This window comes from Colletotrichum fioriniae, assembly GCF_027942845.1.
Source record: "Colletotrichum fioriniae strain IMI 355084 chromosome Unknown scaffold_7, whole genome shotgun sequence".
NCBI lineage: Eukaryota > Fungi > Ascomycota > Sordariomycetes > Glomerellales > Glomerellaceae > Colletotrichum > Colletotrichum fioriniae.
The window spans coordinates 1590932-1611359 of NW_027076843.1; the positions used below are offsets into that span (position 1 = coordinate 1590932).

The window sequence follows — 20428 nt, forward strand, 5'->3', positions numbered from 1 at the left end:
TTCACTTGGTATTGCTGGGATTGTATTGGAGCATGTCCTCATGTCAGAAGCTGCCCGGCGAGCACAGAACCTTGCCGACGCCAAGTTTGTCGGAGCCGCAGCAGACGCATTTCGGCGAACCTTTTGGGTGTTTTACTCTTTGGAGAAGATCAATAGCTTCCATCATGGTAGATCATCTGTGAGCTTAATCTCTTGATTGACTAGGTTTTTTTTTCTCACGGCTGACATTCCCGCAAAGGCGATCATGGACTGCGACATATCCTGTTCTGTCCCATCCACACCCGAATCCTTTTTTTCTGGTGGCTTCGACTGGTTTCTATGCTTCGTCAGCCACGCGCGTTTGCTGTCCCGGGCAAATACGTCGCTTTTCTCTGTCGGTGTATCCGACAACCCCGGGGAGTACCACCTAGACATCATAGACCAGCTTCTGGACGAGCTCGAAGATTGGAGAAACTCGCTGCCGGATAACGGCTTCAGGCCAGGTGGCTGGGTCAAACCTCACTCAATCGTTGAGGACCAAGAGCGTACAGTTGCTCTAGTCACTCACTTTCTCTACTATAGCTTCCTCCTGACGATCTCTCGAATGGCTTTGAGGTACTTGCCAGTGTCGGAAAACTCTTCAGACTGTTCTCGTCGAGATGAGACTTTGAACACCGTAGAGCATAGTGCTCGTTCCTTGCTAGAATTGATCTCGATAATAGACATGTCGCCCTACACCCCCATGTGGTAAGTCACTCTCCAGATCCTAGTGTGCCTTGGCTAACATTGGTCGTCGCAGGATGATGGCAACAATTCCCATCATGGCCTTTTTTGTCCTATTCGATCTCGTCATTCACAATCCTCGTCAAATACATACCGCAACCAACCTGGCGTTACTTGACGTTGTGAAGGGCCACTGCAGCCGAATGGAAATGATCTCGAACGGGGCGATACCAGGATCTATGGTCGGCGAGTTTGCCCAGATCGCTCGAAGTTATGTAAACGAGGTCAACGGACGGATTCCAACCGGCCTGACGCCACATGCGCCATCTGAAGCATTCCAGGCGCTCTCTACGCAGCCTCTATGGTCCCTACCCCAGCAAACCGATTATAACGTCGCTTCAACGGATATTCACAAGGACTTCTCGACCGTAAGTAAACCTATCACTGGCCACCGTCAGCGAGCGGTACTTCGCAGGAGTGGTGTAGCATTAACGGGGATATTACAGATGAACTTGGCATCCAACTCGACTGTGATGGGACGTATGGATATCGAAGCACCCGCGGTTGTCCATAGTCCGCTCATCGGAACTGACGTAATGAATCTCTTTGAATGCTGGCTCCCCGACTTGGATCCCATGTTCTTCCACAGTATGAGCGCCCAGAACAATATGGACCAATCGACCTCTCAGCATGAATTCCCGATTTCCCCGGATCCGTTATATAGACATCCCTCTTGACGTATCATATGATCATACTCAGTACGCTCGCGTTACTTCAATTGGTACATCCCGCAAATTGTCAAAATTCAATCACAATATCCAGTCAGGCAGTCTAACTCGACGTGCATAACATTGTGAAATCAGTCGGTTCCTGGATTTCCTCCCTCCAGGAACTTAAAGAATGTCAGACGATTGCCATCGTTATCCTTGATGGTGAATTGACGGTAACCCCAAGGCGTATCGCGAATAGTTTCGACGACTTCGACCTTTCCCTTAGCCATCAAAAGGTCGTGGAACTGGTCCAGACCTGCCGTACCCAAGGCGATCATTGCTCCTCCAGGATGGAACTCTTTTGGTTCGCACAAAAAGAAGTAGATATTGGCAGCAGCTTTGTTTCCTGCGTAGACGGAGCAAAAGTAGAGCTGAGAGTCATCATCGTTCTCAGGCTTAGTTCCGCCCAGGGTGAACCCCAGCTCGCTCGTATAGAAGTCGACTGTGGCAGCGATATCTCGCGAGCTAAGCGACGGGATTATCTTCCACGCCGACCCGATACCCTCGCCTTCGGCCATGCACGCGAATTCGGTGTTTGGTGCGTGACTTTTGCCCACTCCCCGATGGGATAATTACATGCGTTGATGTTGTCACTTGGTGTTATTCGAGACTGGGGTCTGCCTGATCGCACGGATCAACGCGGCTTCTCCCCTCCTTCTTTAATGCACTCCGCTTCAGGGCAGTTGAGGCAGCGTAAGTATATCAGATGGGTTGGGTGAACGGACACCGAAGGCCGATCGATGACTGATGTCTACCGGTATAGCTATGCCGCGTAGATAATTTGGTGTATTTATTAAGAGAGCGGTGAAGAAAATTCTAAACCGGACCACCGGCACGACATGAAAGAAGTTTCAGACGAATCGGTTGTGGTGGGTGGGATGGACAACGTCATGGTCACACTCCAGTCCAAGCCCATCCGCGTGAGAAAGATAATTCCTTTTTTTTTTTTTTTTCTTGGCCTTTCTCTTTTCAGCCTCCTCCTTGGGTATTTCCCCTCTTTTTCATCCGAGACTTTTCTCCACCGGCACCGTCAGCAAGCCAAGATGGTAACTCTAATTCATTGACTAAACGTGGCCTAGCTCATGTTACTTCCGCGTTTTCGTTGACTACCTAGATGTACTTGAGCGCAGGAAGGGTCAGGTGGACCGAACTCAAAATGCAAAGGTCGCCCGGCACTGGCGACTGGCCCGTCATCGGAAGTGCCCCGCGTGAGGGGCAGATCAAACTAAACTCGTTTGTTCCTGGATTAGCAAACACTTATGCCGTCCGAGTCAATAACGTCGGTGATTGTAGACTCTGCGCCGGCACGCGCGGGGTTTCCAAGAGTTCGAAAATAGCGAATTCCTGCCATATTCGCACGCCAAGAAGGTTCATTGCATCGCGTTACCGATAGGGCAATAGATTTCCCCCAAGGCTTTTTGGCCTCATAATTAGACAGTTAGTGGGTGATTACGAGAGGTTGAGCCCTAAACAAGAGCAGTAGGATTATGTTCACAATGGATGATAGCACAACTTATGGAAGGTTTCGGAACAGAATATTTCATAATTCGACCCGTGTATTCATCGTAGGGTATTAACTAAGAACTAGAAGGTCCGTAGATTCATTACTGCATTCATCATTGCACACTTGAGAACTGTAATCGTCGCCACAAAATGATAGCTCAAGCAGCCAAAAAAAGAGATCGTCGCTTCAAAACACACGAGTCGCCTCTTTAGATGATCTCATATCTGCGCAAAACAGCTAGTACCAATGGCGGAATGCCACGGAGATCGTTTTCATCTGGGCCAAGCCTGGAAAAGTCATCGTTTCCCCTGAGTGCTTCCTGAGCAGCGATGTTTGCTTCGGGTGTATCAGCAGCACTGATATCCGCAAAGGCAGCTTCCGCGTTGGGGAAGTTGGTGATCGGAATAGCTGCAGCTTCAGCTTCGGTGACAGGACCCGCGAGAGCCTTGTTTCTGTCGCCCACGCCGAGGGCTCTTGCCACTCCGGCAAGAAGATCCGTCAGCACGGGCACCGCCTTTGATGGGATCTTGATCTTTCCAGCACGACCATCGTACTCGTCGATTGCGGCTGTGAAGTTGCCTTGAATTTGGTCACTAATCTGGGTAGCGATGGGTTGGAAAGTCGGATCAAGAGCTTTGGTAAACTAGGTAAGAGTTAGACAGGCACTCATCTGGATCACAAAAGACGTTTGACTTACTGCACCGCCCAAATCCCCGGCCTTGTCCTTTTGAATGACCACAGAGTCGCGAATAAGGCTCCTCACGTCCAAGATCCTGAAGCCAGCCTTGTCGAACTCTGGGCGCTTACCCTGGACCTCAGTCAACAAGTTGTTGATCTCCGGCTGGAGGCTAAGGAACTGTGTGCCGATCTGAGTACTGCAGGTGACAGGGTTAGCACAGACATTCCGATCTCCCATCGGACAATTTCACGAAACGGCGACTTACGATTCGTTTGCCGGCAGGGTGTTGGTGGCCTCTGCGGACTTTGTGCTGACATCGATGGTACTTCCAAGGGTAACAATCGCCTCGTTTACTTTCAGCAGCCCCACCAAGCCTTTGAGTGAGCCTCCTTCGAATGGAACAACTGTATCATTGGCTTCGGCAACCTTCTTTCGAAGATCTGCGATTTGGTTTTGGAGTGCTGCAGCTCCTCCTTTGACGGGCTGTTTGTCACCTTTGCCTCCCTTCCCTTTGTCTTTGTCTCTGCCACCGCGGCCTTTTGCCTCTGTTATCGGCATGGCCATTTGGGCACTAGCCACGGTAAGGCAGAGAAGGAATGATAGAAGAATGTAGAGCCTCATGTTGGTGGGCGATTTGGGGTAAGCCGAGGAGTAAACGAATGGGGCAAAGGTGCTAAAAGGATGATGGTATAAACCCGCGATAGGTAATTGTCTGCTTTGGGATCTTTGGCTCGGACATGACGGATAAGATCGTGGGATGAGCCATCACGTAAATACTCAGAATGGGACTTTCACGAGCCGTGACGCCGAGGCAAGTTCAGCTACAATGTGAACGGCTCTTGATAGTCGAACAGGGCTAAGGGTAGATGAGGTAACGGCTAGACTGGACCCAAGTTGACGAAAGAGCCGAAATCAATAGAATCGGCGACTTTGTGACGGGCCATCGCGCCGGCGGGAATCCCAAATCTCTGGGCAGCAGCAAGGGTCGAGCATGATGCCACGCGGGGTTCAGTCTGTAACCACAAAGTTTCTCATCGAATCCATGCCCCTGAACCCATACAAGCATACAAGTTGGGGGCCCCGTGGGGAACTATGGTCTCCCCGCGAACTGGTGCTGAGGCCCCCCTCATGAAACACGGCTGGGTGGGAGGCTCTGGACACCATCTTACATGTTTGACCAATCAGACACTTGATGTTTCTTAGTAGACTCGCAACTTATACTTTTAAAGTCGTCACCTACAGGGGAAGACTTCGTCAACCTACCTGCTGATCCTACGGTCTATATTATATACAGGTGCCTTGAGAAGAAGAGCCGCGAACAAATGCCTAGCACCTCCCTCGGGATGGACGGGGGTTTTATTGGCTCTGTCACCCTCCATTCTTGGATGAAGAGGGTGGCCACTGATGGGAGGTGATGAAATAGAGATGTCGCTTTCGCTATGCAACGTTCGTGAAGTCCTGGGTGCACCCTCCATCTCCCCTTTCAACTCGACGTCACCATAAAGAGAGACTGCCACCAGACGATGGGTAGCTTCTGCCATGCATCGGCTGAAAGAGGGGGATCTATTAGTCTTTCATTGTCTAGACCGCCGCCAAGGTTCCCCGCCCGCGATTTTAGGCAATTGGAGTTCATGGGCTTGATCAAATGAGGTATCAGTGGGAGAAAGCCTCCATCGTCGGGCTTTTTTGACTGCCCATCACATCCACCTCCTCGGGTTCGGTGAAGTCATTGAGCCGTCGCCTGGAGGCCGTTGGACCCTTGGCCCAAGCTGGCCATCCGATGCAAAGACTGTAAGAACAGATGATGATCATGGTCTATGAAATCATTCTCGCCTATCGCATCTCACGTTCCTTCTTCTTTCACAAAACTTTGATACACCGCTACCGGAGTTCATTTACTGGCCGTAGATGGTGGGCTACTGGGGCCTTCTGAGGGCTCGGAATTGGAAACCACACAGATGCTATGATCTTGGTCGGAGCTCAAGATCTGAGTGTCCTCATGACAGGCATCCTCGATGGGGTTACCGGTAGATACGATACCGACGCTGACAAGCAGCCTCGCTTGCGTACATTCGGTCTGGCGTGTGATAAAAATGCGGTCGTCAGAAACTATCATCTCTTGCATCCTCAAAGCTGACAGGTTGATCTGTAATTTTCGCGAAGTCCTAATCAGGCATCTGCGGGAGATTTCACTGACTCTTCTACCCATTTGAGTTCAGTCCTGCAAACTGAGGCGGTCCTAATCTGATCACACGATTCGTGCCCCGCACCATGGTTTGATCGGAAGTTGGGAGACAGCGGGTGAAAATTGGGAGAGAACGAGGGGGGAAAAAGCAAGTAGCCGCTGCGAAAATCTAGACCAGAACAGAAGCAGCTCTTTCAGGTGGAGAACTGCCCGTCTTAGAATTCGAGTGACCCAACGCGGGAACACAGAACTTCGATCAAGGAAGGGGGCCCTAGGCAAGCGATGCTAAACACCGAGACGGCGTCCGAGAAACGCCAAGGAGGTCGGGTCCGGTCAGAACCTTCTGGATAGACGAACAATAAGCTTAGGTATGTGCTCAGGCTAAGCCTTACGACCAAGAAAAATCAGCGGTTACTCAACAGACTAATGTAAGGGTAGAGGGCCAAAGGAACAGTCCCCGCGTTCTCGCAAACACACAAAGCTAAAACAATTCTACCGTCGATCAGTCTGACTTGAGGCTCTGTGAAAAATTTGGCAAAGGACAAGAGTGCTCTGTGCTCCCACCCACATCCGATCCCGCTTGGGCTTGGGGACCACGTTTCGGACCATACTGTCCCACTGAGGTGATTTATGTCAGAAACAAACCGAGCAAGTATGCTGCCCCAACTCCAGCTGAAGTCGCTCTGACATCACCACAAGAAAGAATGAGATCATCTGAGGAAATATGGAGGTTGCAAGTCCCTTTTTGCTAAACGTTCCGATGATCTTTTGGGTGCTTTTTCTCGGTTCTCCATTCATTCATCGAGACGAATGATGCAATCGATTCATTCTTCTGAGAAGTACAATACTCCCACTGTCACTTAGCCCTTTAATCAATAGGCGGACCATTTAGCTAATAACTAAGTTCTCTGAATAAATGCCGTCCGAATGCGCTGGATGAGGTTCAACAAAACATTCCACGGTACATTAAGGACACGACAGTGGAGAACCCTGACTGAAAGATTCCGTTGGATCAAGTTCGATAAATGGTTGATACTCAACCTGGTCCTTTGAGATATAACCATTCATGTCCGGCTAGCTTACTTTCAGGTAAAAATGCCCCTACCACGTACTCCGGACCATTGACCAGGTCTCCGGTTTCTGAGGGTCGACAAAATGTGCCCTAAGAAGCTTTTGTTCATGAACGGCCATGCCAGTATCGTTCAGGAGAATACCTACAGAGACGCAGACGTTTTCCTGCCATCCTCTCGGACCATTCTTCTCGAGCTTCAGAATTTTCTCCACATAATCGTTCCAGACACGCTCTACAGGTTACGTGTAAGACGGGTCAACAGCAATGCCAATCAGGAGAGCTCGGGGCCTCTGGTAGAGGTTGTGCAGGATGACGGCAAGATTGTAAGGGCTGTAGCTGTAGCGGCACTCTTCTTCCACCTCCGTGAGGTCCATACAAGCAGCAACGTAATCAGGCGTGTTCTCGCAAATTGGCGGAATATCGCTGATCCCACGTCTACGCCCAAGGCCAATGACAACCACGGGGGTATCACGTTTCATGGCTGGAATTGAGTTCAGAATGACTTAAGTTGCGATAGATCACCGCGGACGACAAAGCACATATCAATGTGTAGTGAAGACACGTCGCAAAGCATGGAGACTGGGCTGCGAAGACTCTCATCGGTGGTGAGAACTTCGGGGAGCATCTCTATGAGTTGTTAGCGCTCGGTCTTGACACTGACCCAGAGTCAGAGTGTCACAGAGAGGCCTCCAATTTGGTGTGGACACTGCTGTCTGAGACAAGCATGCAAAAGATATCCCGAGGCTCAGGTCTCGTGAACTCTCTACAACCTGGAAGTGTATGGAATAATAGACCAGGCGCAGATTGCCAATCAGGCACATTTGGAGGCTTGTTGCGATATGGTGCGATCAATTTCACTCAGAAACGACAGAATATTGCGGCGAGAAAGCCAGAGAAGGCAAGGACGATGTTGGAAACGGGTCTTCTTGAGTCTTGAAGAGGTCATTTCTATAAGTAAAGAATGGCAATAGAATCGGTTAATTGGAGAGCCTGGTAAATCATAAATGCGTCGCACGGCACATAGTTTGATTACCGCTAAAGTCCATAATAAGAACTACTGTATCTCAACATAAGTGAAGCTAAAGTGCTGGGTGTGTGGAACCTTGATCTTATATACTGTCAACATTATTTATAAGGCTACTATGGTTCCTCTCTTACTTACCTTTACTAGTAAGCAATCTGAGTCTTTGTTACAGCCTGCGAGGTGCTCGGCAGGCAGTAACCATCAATTCCCCATGTGGAAACAGCGTAACGATCGACTACTCCGATAGATTAACTCGATTTCCGTGTGTAAGAGTTTCAAACGCTCTTCACGATACAGTGGCGAACTATGGGGTCGGCTATAAGGCAAACAGATATTACCTAAAGAGGCGAGAGGGGCCTATCAAGAGAGGCTTCTTGTGCAAGACTATTACCAATCCGTGAAGGATTTCAGAATCCCAAAGTTCCTATGCAGTGAGACAAGAAGCATAATCGCGGCGTCCACACACTTGCCACCCAAAAAATCGCTCATCAACAGCCTCAAGAGTTCCCCGCCTTTCAAACCTAATCAACTGACCCAACTACTCGGTCATGTCAGAGTTCCAATATCACGCACCTGCCTATCACCGTAAGTAGCCAAGCCGTTAATCACCTTCCAGAAGCAGACAGCTCGAGAAACTAGATGCTCGGCGAACTTCTTGGACCAAATTGACCGTTGCTGTGCACGCCTGGAAAGCTTAGGCGGCTGGGGGGTCGCCAAGACCGCCAAGGTCAGCTTGGTCCCTATCGTATGGAACCAAGCTCTGCTTATCATGTACTCTCATATTGGCCAAGCTTTTACGGTAGTATTGGTCAACTTTGAGTGCTTCCCTCCGCTCGGGTTCGATGGGCGAGATGTTAGGCCGCGTGCCTGGATTTCGCCAGCCTCCCCTAAAATCACGACTGCCATGGCATTCTCCACACCAACGTCTGCCATGCGGGGGACGAGAAATGCCGTCTTATTAGTTTGTCTTGGATGATGACGAACTCAATTGGAGATGTCGAGTACTTATAGATCGAGTGGCTACTCTGCCTTAAGGAAGCTCGTGGCACCCCTAGTCTCATTGTCAAGTCTGTGTCAAGCAGCGGTACTCTTTGATTGAGTCACTTCACAAAGACACCATCAACATGGTCCGCATCAACTCTGCAGCTCTTTTGGGCTCTGCCATTGTTGGTTTGACCAGCGCAGCTGGTGCTGGCACCAAGGCCGAGTATGCGTCTGGTGCCGTTCACCACCGCATCATGGGCATCAAGATGGTGAGTTCTCCCCCACAAACACCTCTCGTATTGATCAAAAGTTTCTAATAACTTGATAGGCTCAATGGGAAGAGGAAGCTGCCGCCGGCCTCATGGACAGTGCCAAGTACCCCGAGCTCGGCTACACTCCCTGCGTTGACGGCTTCGCTGCCGCAATTCCCGGAGGCTTCAACAACACCTTCAGGTGTAGAAATGTAAGTTTGCCAGACCTCTTGCGGAGACTGAATTAACACCCTTCAGATCGATCTGTACCACTTCTTGTCTCACGAGCAGCTCGGCAGCTGGGGCGGAAGAGGCTCGTCCTCTTGGGGTTGGACTTCAGCAGACGGAAGAGAATTCGTCGCCATCGGCCAATATGACGGCACTGCTTTTGCTGAAATTAGCAAGGAAGGCAAGCTGGTGTACTTGGGTCGTCTTCCTCAGTATGACTCCATCGGTTCAAACTGGAGAGAAATCCGAATCGTCGGTGATCTTGCCGTCATTGGCTCCGAGGCCATCAAGCACGGCGTCCAGTTCTTCGACATGAAGAAGATTCTCGACCTCGACCCCGCGAACCCAAAGAACTTCACTCAAGCCGAGCTCACCGGCCATTGGGACGAGCTCCCCGTCGGCCGTACCCACAACATCGTCGTCAACCAAGAGCTCAACTACGCCATTGCTTGCGGTTCCGTCGGCGGTAACGCGACGATTCGTGTGAGAGACAACCTCCCCTGCCGCGGCGGATTGATCTTCCTCGACATCAGCGATCCCACCAACGTCACCAGCCCCGGCTGCGCTGCCGGCGACGGCTACGTCCATGACGCCGAGTGCCTCGTCTACCGTGGCCCCGATACCCGCTACTACGGCAGAGATATCTGCTACGGTTACAACGAAGACACGTTGACCATCTACGATGTCACCGACAAGACCGGCAACGTCACCAACATCATCTCCATCAGCGACTACCCCGGCGCTCAGTACGTCCACCAGGGCGTCGTCAACAACGAGACGTGGCAAGAGTACATCTTCCTCGACGACGAGTTCGACGAGCGTGATGCCAAGGTCGGCCCGATGACCCAGGGTCTTCCCACCACTCACATCTTTGACATCCGCGACCTTGAGAAGCCCGTATACACCGGTCACTACGCCGGTAAGACCCGTTCCATCGATCACAACCAGTACATCGTTGGTGGCTACCTCTACCAGTCCAACTATGGCAACGGCCTGAACGTCATCGACGTCAGCAGCGTCACCAAAGACCCCACCGGTGCCAGCATCTGTGAAGCAGGCTTCTTCGACATCTACCCCGAAGACGACGAGGAAGTCGGCGGCGGCAAGGTTCAGTTCGCTGGCTCCTGGTCATCCTACGCCAACTTCAAGTCAGGCTTCATCTTTGTCCACACCATCGAGCGCGGTAGCTTTGTCGTAAAGATGACCTCCAAGGAGTGCCCTAAGGCGCCGGTGTGCAACGCCGATAACTGTCTCCGCGCTCTGCGGGCTTCGTCCATTCCGGATCGCTTGGAGGAATCTGTCGAGTTCTGCGGCAACTTCACACAACGACTGAACACGGACGAGGAGCTTCTGCCAGAGTATGCCACCAGCGCTTGTGTCGAGAGCAAGGACAAGAGCCCTGTTGAGAGGGTTAGCAGCGCTTGCGCTTGTATTCCTACCCCTGTTGTGCCTGAGCTGCCCAGAACGACGACACGTCCTCCAGTGCCGACGGTGCTGCCTCCGAAAGCTTAACGTAATATTGATTAAGAAACTTTAAGTAGCATTCAGCGATAGAGACAAAACACAAATAAGCGCCGTTGGAACTGCAATCGCTCAACCTCTGCTCATGCATCAACATTTTGATAAATCTAGACTGAAACATTGTTTGATTTTAGACCTGGCGAAGTTGGACTAATTAGCACGCCCGATATCTCAATTTGAAGAATTGCCTCATCCTGGTCCTTGCGCATCATCTTTGCCACTCCCTAGACCCCATACCATCAATGAATACGACGCATGTCCTCTGGCCATGGCTCATTGTACTCAGGGCAGATAAGATCCAACTCAAAGAAGTAGTGCTCCATTTCCAGCCAGTGATACGGATTCACATCCTCGCACTCGTCGCTCTCGGTTGGTCCATGCCATACAACGCCGATTTCCTCTGCATCTCGTCTTTCTGCAACAGCTAACTCTTCCCCGTTCAGCTTTTCTAACTCTTCGGCAATTCGATCGGACCAGTATGACCTCCAAAACTGAGGAAACGATCTCCCATTTTTTGACTCATCTCCCAGATATCCGCCAGCTTCCTGAATGAATTCTGCAACCAAATCCTCGTGTAAATCAAGTAGGAAGCCTTGGTTTTCGACGATCTCCGTATCATCTATATCAACCCAATCCGCTCCTTCTTCGACCAGGGAACGTGTGTTGCAACAGCTGTGAACGAGATCCAGTGCTGCAAATGTCATGAACCTAATCGCCTCTACATATGTTAAGAGTGTCAAGTTGTGGCCGCTTAAGCTGTAGTAAGCTACCATCCTATAGGCAAGAATCGAAAATGTTTCCTCTGGTGGTGCAACCCTTATCATTGGATGGTCAAGAAAACCTTTTATCATCCACAAGAATGGGCTGCAACCCCTCGTTGAGCAAGGACAGAGACAACCGTCCGTGAGACTGCGGCAAGTCACAGTGGTTCTCAACGTTTCAAAGGCAGCCGAACATTGAACTGTCTCTCGACAGCTTTTCAACCAATCGTCGTCGTTCTTACCTAATAGGTAAAAGACATAGTGCGCGGCGAACACTCCATAACCGGCGGTCTTGTTGACAGGACCTGCGGGTGATCGCAAGAACAGATTTCCTCCGTGCTCGAGAAGCCAGGAAACAATCTCCGGGTTAAGGAACATCCGGAGACGCAATGCATCCGGCTGGCGAAGCTGAAGAAATACATCTGGCCCGGGCATAAACCCGTGACGATAGAACAAATTGGCCAGATAGACGGACCTAAGTTGTTGGAATATCCAGTCTGACGTAGAGCCAATGGCTCCGTCAGTCTCATCACAGATTTGTCTTGAGGCCTGTAAGATGCTCCCTTGGATGTCGCTCGTTGTATTATTTTCGCCGACCCTTGGGTTTTTGAGCAAACTTTTACTTGTCAAAGCATGTCCTGGTCTCCGCAGTCCACGGGCTTTTCTCATGTGAAAGACATAATGGCGCCGAGCGAGCTCTGATGAACTCACAAGGATAGCATTCAGATCTGGCGGATAACTGCCTAATTTGCGTGCTCCATTCGTTTGGACTGGATTGCAACCGGCGTCTAGGAGATACTTGACGCAAAGATAGCAGGAACACCCTTTGCACCTTGCATGTTCTCTGCCGTTGACGCAGTGTCGTAAGCTAAGCGCCATGGCCGTTTCAAGTGCTCTAGTACCTGTCCTGTCTCGCTGATTCAGGATGTTACTATCCACAACTTTTAGGAGCCTTTTGAGAATATCTGGCTTCGCTGCGGCGAGATGAAGTGGGCTCCGCCCGTAGATGTCAAGTTCGGCTATTGAGTCGGGATAACGACTCAAAACACGGTTAACTTCATCCAAATCGCTACTAACAATCGCTATGCTTAAAGGCCCGCATTCGAAGGCTGGGTCTGAGTTAGTTAGGTGCATGTAACAAAACAGGGGAATGACAGCACCTGTAGCAACCTCGGGAAACTTGTCAATAGACAATATGCTAAAGTCTAAGGCAATCCGGAGTTTGGTAATGTCAGGAAAACTCCGTTTTGAGATGACCGGCAGGATCTCAACGTTAGCCCGTGATAGCGCCTCAACAACATCCCCGGCCCATTCACTACGTTCATACGTCAAGTCATGTAAGGGCGAGAGCCCTGCAGTAAGTTAGCAATTCAGTCATATTGTACACGTAATCAGTCGCAGCGGCTTGCCCTCAATGTCATATGAAAACGCTGGCACGCCATACGAGAGCAGAATCGGGAAGAATTCAGCAATCGCTTTCATCTCGCTAGGTCCTGATTGACAGGAGGATAGATGCATGATCTGGTGGATGACAGTTTAGTCACAAGCCATTAATTCGGGATAGAAAGACCTCACTGAAGAAATAGCATGGTGCATCAAGGTCCTATTCTGATCGTCCACAGCTGTGGGATATGTTCGTCTTTCTCCAAGAATTTTTGCCAACTTTCTCAAGCAAAGGATTACAAAGGGCGCCGTACTCGGCGCAGGCAAGACGCTCCCCATCAAGTCGATCAAGCGGAAAGCGGGATCTGACTTAACGTCAACAGTCGGATAGTAGGTAAAGCTGGGACTGATACTACAGCCCCCAGCTCCTGAAGTCAAGGCAAACGAAATTTCGATGACTGATTTCAGAAGGCGAGAGACACCAGTGTATTTTAAGCTTGCCTTGAGTCGTTGCTTTCTCGGCGTTTTTGAGAGTGGGCAGCTCGGCCAATGGCCGTGGGATTCCCACTCGCCGGACAGGTACGTGTGGCCTCGTTGCATCTGCATCTGCATGCATGATCTCGCGGGACGCGGGCATATACATACATTGCTAACTTGCATTGCAGTCCGTGGATTCCGTGATACATCTGATGAAGTGCTTTGCTGATGGCTTTTGGATCGGTCTAAAGGAATGCCTAGGTTGTCGCTCTTTCCCGAGAACTTGATGTCATCGCATAAACTCTTTAGTGCTGCTGGCTTCGAAGCCGCTCTGAAAACTAACTTCCGCAGAGAATTATTATCTTCTCCTAGAATTTGTACTTTTTGGTCGATTGTTTTGAGGTGCTCTACAATCAAGTTGTGGGAATGTTGAAGGTCATATCTGACACGCTGGCTGCTATCTTGGATCTCATGTCCCATAGCTCCGGAGTGAGCCATGACGAATTGAACTGTCTGATCCACACTATTCAGTAGATCCGGCAGCTTGTCATTGATATTGGCCACAGGCGTAGCGAGTGCTGCTACTTCTGACCGGATTAGGAGCATTTCGGAAGCTTGGTCGCGAGAACTCGATTCAATAGCCGTCAGCAAAGTTGTGTTCCTGTTCGAGGTCTCCCTACTGCCGTGTTAGAAATCATGCGAACGGAGAGAAGGTACGTTACAGATCAGCTTACAGTCCCAAGCTACTCTGTATCAGCTGTAGAGTACAGTGAGCCTTTTGCAGCTGTAGCTCAAGGTCTCGAAGTTTGTTTCGATGAAACGCAAAAGTCACCTTCTTCTTCTTATTCTCCAGCCGGCTCGTCCAGGTGCTGCCGGCGCGATCAGAAAGCTTGATGCATAGAGCTTCGATGGCTTGAAGGTCCTCCTCGCAGCTTCGTATGTTCTGATCAACTGCAGCAGTGACTGCAAGATTTTGGCCTTGCAGACCAGCTAACACCGTCTTCATCGCACGGAGTGTGCCTGCCAAGTTGTCGTTCTGTTTCTTGACGTTTCGTAGTTCATCGTCACGGCCCTCAAAGGCGTCCATGTACTTGATGATGCCGCCGGTGATCTGCAAGCCTAGAGATAGCAGGCCGGCAACCGAGGCTGCCAGGCCTACGCTTTCGGCCGCCATAGTTTGTCAGAGCTGCGAGCGATGGTGGAAGATGTTTTCGGTTGCTCTCGGGGAGATTGGTAAGGTGTTAACGAAAGGCCTTGACCAGCAGTTCTGTTTCTTTTGCGAAGAAAACTGCGATGAGGGAATCAGGCTACCTGCTGACGCTGTTAGGTGTTTTGTGGAGGTGTCAAGATCAGGCTGGCACGCAATTTCCACGGGAGGGCTTGAAATGATGAGGCTCGCCTTTGGAGAAAAACGTTCTCATTCGCTGTATCAGACGCTTCGTGATTGGATGCTGTACACGTGCAGCTCGGCACCATCTCGAAGTAATGCGCGTTGGCTCATCCTCGGCTTCTTTGCAAATTGTTGGATAGGTCTTTTGGTGGTTTCAAGTCCCCGTGCGATGAGCAATTCTAGCATAAGAAAAACACGACTTGCTTCACGAGGTTAACTAGGTAATCATAAACTTCAATTCTGAATGATATTGGAGATAAACGCTGAAAATATACCTGACGTGGTTCATGAGAACCAGACGGATATGCATCAATACTACCATCTACTCAAGCTGTGTGATGCGAGACCAATGATATGAACAACATACACGAAAACATGAAACTACCTGGCCTACCGGATAAACGCAGGCGATGCTGAAAGGGGCATTTTGCGTGGTTAATGAATAGTATCAGAGAAGGATGATGGCCTGGCGACCAATAGAGGATCATTCCGGTTTACGCTCTCCGTGCAATTCGAGTCCATGGGGCCTCAACTCTCGGACTACATGCAGCGAGCGGTTTTTCGGCTTGGAAATGTCAGTAGATGACTTAGCTTCTCCCATATCGCGACGTGCTAGTATTGAGTTAAACAAGGGAACTAATTCGAGACTTGGGATCAAAGGAGAAGCTACGAAGTCAGATGAAGGGAGCAATGAGGCTCTTCAGGTTCGTGGCGATCTTGCATGATCTTGAGTGGAAGCGAAGCAGAAAGCTAATTTGAATAATAGCATGCAAGCACGGACCTGGCTGCAGCTACGAACCATCACCCCAGGGGCCGTCCGTCCGCAGCAGAGGTGCATTGGACGGTTCCCTTAGTCCGGGGAAAAGACGGAAAGTCATAGGTAGCATCCCTTGCAGAGTTGGATGGATCATGGAAGAGTGCTGTGACCACCAACAGCTCTGGTAGTTGATGGCGATGCTTGCTTCTTCAGTATTTCAAAAGGTGATGGCATGGCGATGTCGCTTAGTGTGATGGGCGGAGGCCGAAAAGGGGAATTCTAACCGCCCAAGCCTGAAGCACACTGCATCAGACACGTGCCAGGCAAGATCGTTTCCAGCTGCGTCAAAGGCTCAAAAGAGACAGAAAGAATGGAAGCATGAGCGAAAAAGAAACAACAAACCCCAAGACAGGTGAAACTCCTTTGAAGCGAGCGAATAGAAGTAGCTAGCGCGCATCAGCCAGCAAAGAGCAAGACCAAAAGTTAAAGAGAGAGACACACCGCCCGAGACAGACAGTTGACCCTGGAATGACGAAGCAGAAGCTCCTGCTTGAGTCGAGCGGAAGAAGAAGTGAGCTGAGAACGGTCAACCGCGGCGACATCCGAAGCCGGAAGGACCAGGACGGGTTCAGTTGCTACGTAAGTTGCGCGCATGCGCTCCAGTCAAAAAACAGCGGGCCAGGGAAGGGGCATCGTGGGCGTAAAGGGCGTGGAAGGCGCGTCGGGATTCCTCCCCCATGGCGGGTAGCGGCGATACAGTAAATCCGCTCCCCCGCGATTGCACGATGCAGGTGGGTCCTCTCATGACTCGGTCCACTTACGATGCTCCTTCTCTCCTTCTCCAGGTCCGGAGTCGCACCGCACCGGGGGGGCCACACCCCCCTCTCTCTGCTCAGTGCGGCACTGCAGGCTCACCTGGGTTGCCGGGCTGGGTCATTTGATGGGAGCAGTTCTGGGATGTGACTGGATTGAATTCAGGGCTGGTCGCCAAGCACCCCAGCACATGAAAGCCCCCCAGATGGCAGAAACGGCGGGCAAGGCGCACCTGGCAGAGTCACAAGTCAGCCCATTCCTTGGTTGGACCACCCCGTCTGCAGCAGCAGCAGCAGCCAGCAGCCAGCAGCAGCTCTTTCCCGTCGGCACTTCGCTGTCTCGGAATCTTTGGAGACGGCACCTTAAGTTATTACGGATTGTCCTTACCTCACTGGGATCCTTTTTTTTTTCTGCCGGCCAACAGCGAAAGCTACGTCTTTTCTCCTTCTCTTCCTTCCCCTCTCAACCACATCTCCCTTCTTCTTCCTCTTCTTCTCCCATTCACATCTCTTTTTTTTCTCTCATCCCCGAAAGAGAAAGACAATCAAGATGCTGTCCTCCACCAGAATCGCAACCCGGCAAGCTGCCGCCCGCCGCATGGGCGCCCTGCCCGTCACGGCCGCGAGAGCCGGTTCTACCTGGGCCAACGTCCCCTCAAGGTCCTCCTGTATGTCTCAAACACTTCAGATGCCAATTGAATGCGCCACGAATGCTAACGAACACTGCAGGATGTAAGTGCTTGATGCGCCGATTGACAGAATCTCGACAATCCCCATGACGAACTGTTTTGCTAACTGGCCACTTTTTCGCAATGAACAGGCCATTCTCGGTATGACGCACCTACTTGGGTGGAGCTCCCTCGAGCTTCGCCAGTTGACTCAACTCCATGACTGACAATAGACAAACAGGCATCACGGAAGCCTTCAAGGCCGACAAGTTTGAGCAAAAGATCAACCTCGGTACGCAAAGCCCCCCGCCAAGCCACTTTTACCACCACAACCACCACCCTAGCTAGAGCTGTCACAAGCTTGCTAGCTGGCTGCAACGCTAGCCGGCCGTCAGCCGTCAACTACAAACACATAACGTCTACCATCACCGCAATGAACATGCCCATTGACGCAGACAAACAACAGGTGTCGGTGCCTACCGCGACGACCAGGGCAAGCCCTACGTCCTCCCCTCCGTCCGCGCCGCCGAGGAGAAGGTCATCGCCGCCAAGCTGAACAAGGAGTACGCCGGCATCACCGGTGTCCCCGAGTTCACCAAGTCCGCCGCCGTCCTCGCCTACGGTGCCGACTCCTCGGCCCTCGACCGCCTCGCCATCACCCAGTCCATCTCCGGCACCGGTGCCCTGCGCATCGGAGGCGCCTTCCTCGCCCGCTTCTTCCCCGGCGCCAAGAACATCTACATCCCCACCCCCTCATGGGCCAACCACGGCGCCGTCTTCAACGACTCGGGTCTCACCGTCAACAAGTACCGCTACTACGACCCCAAGACCATCGGCCTCGACTTTGAGGGCATGGTCGCCGACATCAAGGCCGCCCCCAAGGGCTCCATCTTCCTCTTCCACGCCTGCGCTCACAACCCCACCGGTGTCGACCCTACCCCCGAGCAGTGGCGCGAGATCTCCGACGTCGTCAAGGCCCAGGGCCACTACTCCTTCTTCGACATGGCCTACCAGGGCTTCGCCTCGGGTAACACCGACACCGACGCCTTCGCCGTCCGCCACTTCGTCAAGGAGGGCCACAACATCTGCCTCGCCCAGTCCTTCGCCAAGAACATGGGTCTCTACGGCGAGCGTGTCGGCGCCTTCTCCATCGTCGCAAAGGACGCCGAGGAGCGCAAGCGTATCGACTCCCAGGTCAAGATTCTTGTCCGCCCTCTGTACTCCAACCCCCCCGTCCACGGCGCCCGCATCGCCTCCACCATCCTCAACGACGCTTCCCTGAACCAGCAGTGGCTCGGCGAGGTCAAGGGCATGGCTGACCGCATCATCACCATGCGCGCTCTCCTCAAGGAGAACCTCGAGAAGCTCGGCTCCGCCCACGACTGGTCCCACATCACCAGCCAGATTGGCATGTTCGCCTACACTGGCCTGACCAAGGAGCAGATGGACGCTCTCGCCAACGACCACTCCGTCTACGCCACCAAGGACGGCCGTATCTCCGTCGCCGGTATCACCAGTGGCAACGTCGGCCGCCTCGCCGAGTCCATCTACAAGGTCAAGGGTTAAATCTTGCCATTGTGAATGTTTTTGTGATTTGTCCCAACGCGAGTCTCAGTCTAGAGTTGCTCTGAGCTAGCTTGCATTTCTCCCAAAAGATATCACGAGGTCTGTTGAAAGGGTAGTTGGTTTTCTATAAAAAGGGGGGTTTTGTACAACCAAAAGGGGGAGAGGTCTTCTCTTTTGCGCAGCCAAGGTTAGAATGGCCGGTGGACATAGAACGTTTGGCACCCCTTGGTAGACCACACATGCATTCCAGCTGTGTACAATATAGCGACACGTCTTTCAATGTAAACATGTCCAATCGCTTGCTTGCTTGCTTATAATGAACGAATTCTTCACCCAGCTATACACGTCAATGCTTGATGCTTGATGCTTGATCACGCCCTATCCAACCTTGCCAAATCCCGACTCGCATCCTCCAACTCCCTCTCCATCTGCCTCTTCTTCCTCGCCATCTCCTTCATCGTCTTCGCCTTGCCCTCCTCCCCCTCAACCCCGACCCCGTACCCTCCAACTCGGCCCGGAGCGTCATCAAAGTCCCCTCAAGCCTCATCCTCGCATCCCGCAAATGCGCAGAGTAATTCGTCAGCGCAGCCACCATCTCGGGCGAATACACCTCCTCCTCACCCCCTCCCTCGCAGCCACGGCATCCGCCTCGGCCCTCTGCGCCTCAACCCCGTCTCCGCGGCCCTAAACTCGAGACTCCGCGCCACGACGCCGTGTTTGGCTTCGAGGCTTCTAACCAGGAGCGTCAGCGCCGCGGCGTGCTCGTCGAGGCATTGTGTTAGGGTATCTGCTGCGCGGAGGCGTTCTCGGGCGAGTGCGAGTTTCGATTGGGACACGTCGGAGGCGAGTTTATGGTAGGTTGTTTGCAGACCGGGGACGGCGCGGTGGAGGAAGGAGGGGTTTGTTGTCGGGTTGGCGATGCGGGCTAGGGAGACGGCGGAGGTGTGGAGGGTTGAGGAGATGAGGTCGCCTAGGTGGGGGAGGAGGGATTGGAAGTCTGTGAAGGGCGGGTTGGAGAGGAGGATTGTGGCGGATTCGGGGGATAGGGGCTCAGGGAGAGGTGAGGAGGGGTGGGAGGAGGAGGAGGAGGTCGAGGAGGGGTTCGGGGAGGGCTTGTTGTTGTGTTGTGCCGCTGGTTTGTGGTTGTTGTGTGGAGGACGAGGTGGTGGTGTTTGTGCGGGAAATTGTTCGAGGTGGTGCGGATTTCGGTTCTGGGGGTGCGGTGTTTGAGATTGCGCTTATGAGGAGGTGTTCTTTTGCGGCTGTGAATCTGTAATCTGCGAGTTCCTGGAGGTTTGGTGGTCAGCTGGGAGCATTGGAGGTGTAGTTCTGGGCAGTGGTAGTCTGCGCCTGGCAGCTGAGGGGAAACCAACATTTTGTATCGCATCGTGTTCCTTGGTCGCCGGCTTCTTCGTTGAGCCGTCTGGGTTCAGGATTGCCGTTGTGAGGGTGTGATGCAGCGCCGCGAATTCGGGGTTATTTTGCAAGACCGAGGCCTCGACTGGTGGTAACATGGTGGACGCTGTCTTCTGCGTCGTCAGCAGGTTTGACGCTTTTGACAGTGTCTCTTGCGAGATTTGCGTCAATGGTTTTGGCCGAATAGACTGAGCAGTCCTTATGGCGTTCGTCTACTCAGTGGCTTGTCACGGCGCAAGGTGATCGTCGAGCTGCCCAACTTTCCCCTTCTGTCTCGG

The 20428-nt window shown here is 52.0% G+C and overlaps 6 protein-coding genes across 6 annotated transcripts; 2 read left to right on the plus strand and 4 right to left on the minus strand.

Annotated features, from left to right (window-relative positions):
* Positions 1-1561: 1561 nt before the first annotated feature.
* N0V96_006605 (uncharacterized protein) lies at positions 1562-1990 on the minus strand (the record flags this gene model as incomplete). The annotated part of the gene is made up of 2 exons (XM_065757773.1): positions 1562-1937; positions 1968-1990. 2 exons carry the CDS (start codon positions 1988-1990, stop codon positions 1562-1564), a joined length of 399 nt encoding a protein of 132 aa, XP_065613690.1.
* Positions 1991-3184: 1194 nt separating this feature from the next.
* N0V96_006606 (uncharacterized protein) lies at positions 3185-4276 on the minus strand (the record flags this gene model as incomplete). Its single annotated transcript, XM_053195068.1, has 3 exons — positions 3185-3619; positions 3674-3851; positions 3921-4276. 3 exons carry the CDS (start codon positions 4274-4276, stop codon positions 3185-3187), a joined length of 969 nt encoding a protein of 322 aa, XP_053047639.1.
* Positions 4277-9060: 4784 nt separating this feature from the next.
* On the plus strand, positions 9061-10911 carry N0V96_006607 (uncharacterized protein; the record flags this gene model as incomplete). The annotated part of the gene is made up of 3 exons (XM_053195069.1): positions 9061-9189; positions 9249-9383; positions 9430-10911. The coding sequence occupies 3 exons, from the start codon at positions 9061-9063 to the stop codon at positions 10909-10911; spliced, it is 1746 nt and encodes a 581-aa protein (XP_053047640.1).
* Positions 10912-14271: 3360 nt separating this feature from the next.
* Positions 14272-14715, minus strand: N0V96_006608 (uncharacterized protein; the record flags this gene model as incomplete). Its single annotated transcript, XM_065757774.1, has 2 exons — positions 14272-14473; positions 14537-14715. The coding sequence occupies 2 exons, from the start codon at positions 14713-14715 to the stop codon at positions 14272-14274; spliced, it is 381 nt and encodes a 126-aa protein (XP_065613691.1).
* Positions 14716-17050: 2335 nt separating this feature from the next.
* AAT1 (aspartate transaminase aat1) lies at positions 17051-18734 on the plus strand (the record flags this gene model as incomplete). Its single annotated transcript, XM_065757775.1, has 3 exons — positions 17051-17168; positions 17410-17460; positions 17635-18734. The coding sequence occupies 3 exons, from the start codon at positions 17051-17053 to the stop codon at positions 18732-18734; spliced, it is 1269 nt and encodes a 422-aa protein (XP_065613692.1).
* Positions 18735-19351: 617 nt separating this feature from the next.
* Positions 19352-20109, minus strand: N0V96_006610 (uncharacterized protein; the record flags this gene model as incomplete). The annotated part of the gene is made up of 2 exons (XM_065757776.1): positions 19352-19945; positions 20104-20109. 2 exons carry the CDS (start codon positions 20107-20109, stop codon positions 19352-19354), a joined length of 600 nt encoding a protein of 199 aa, XP_065613693.1.
* Between the last annotated feature and the right edge of the window lie 319 nt (positions 20110-20428).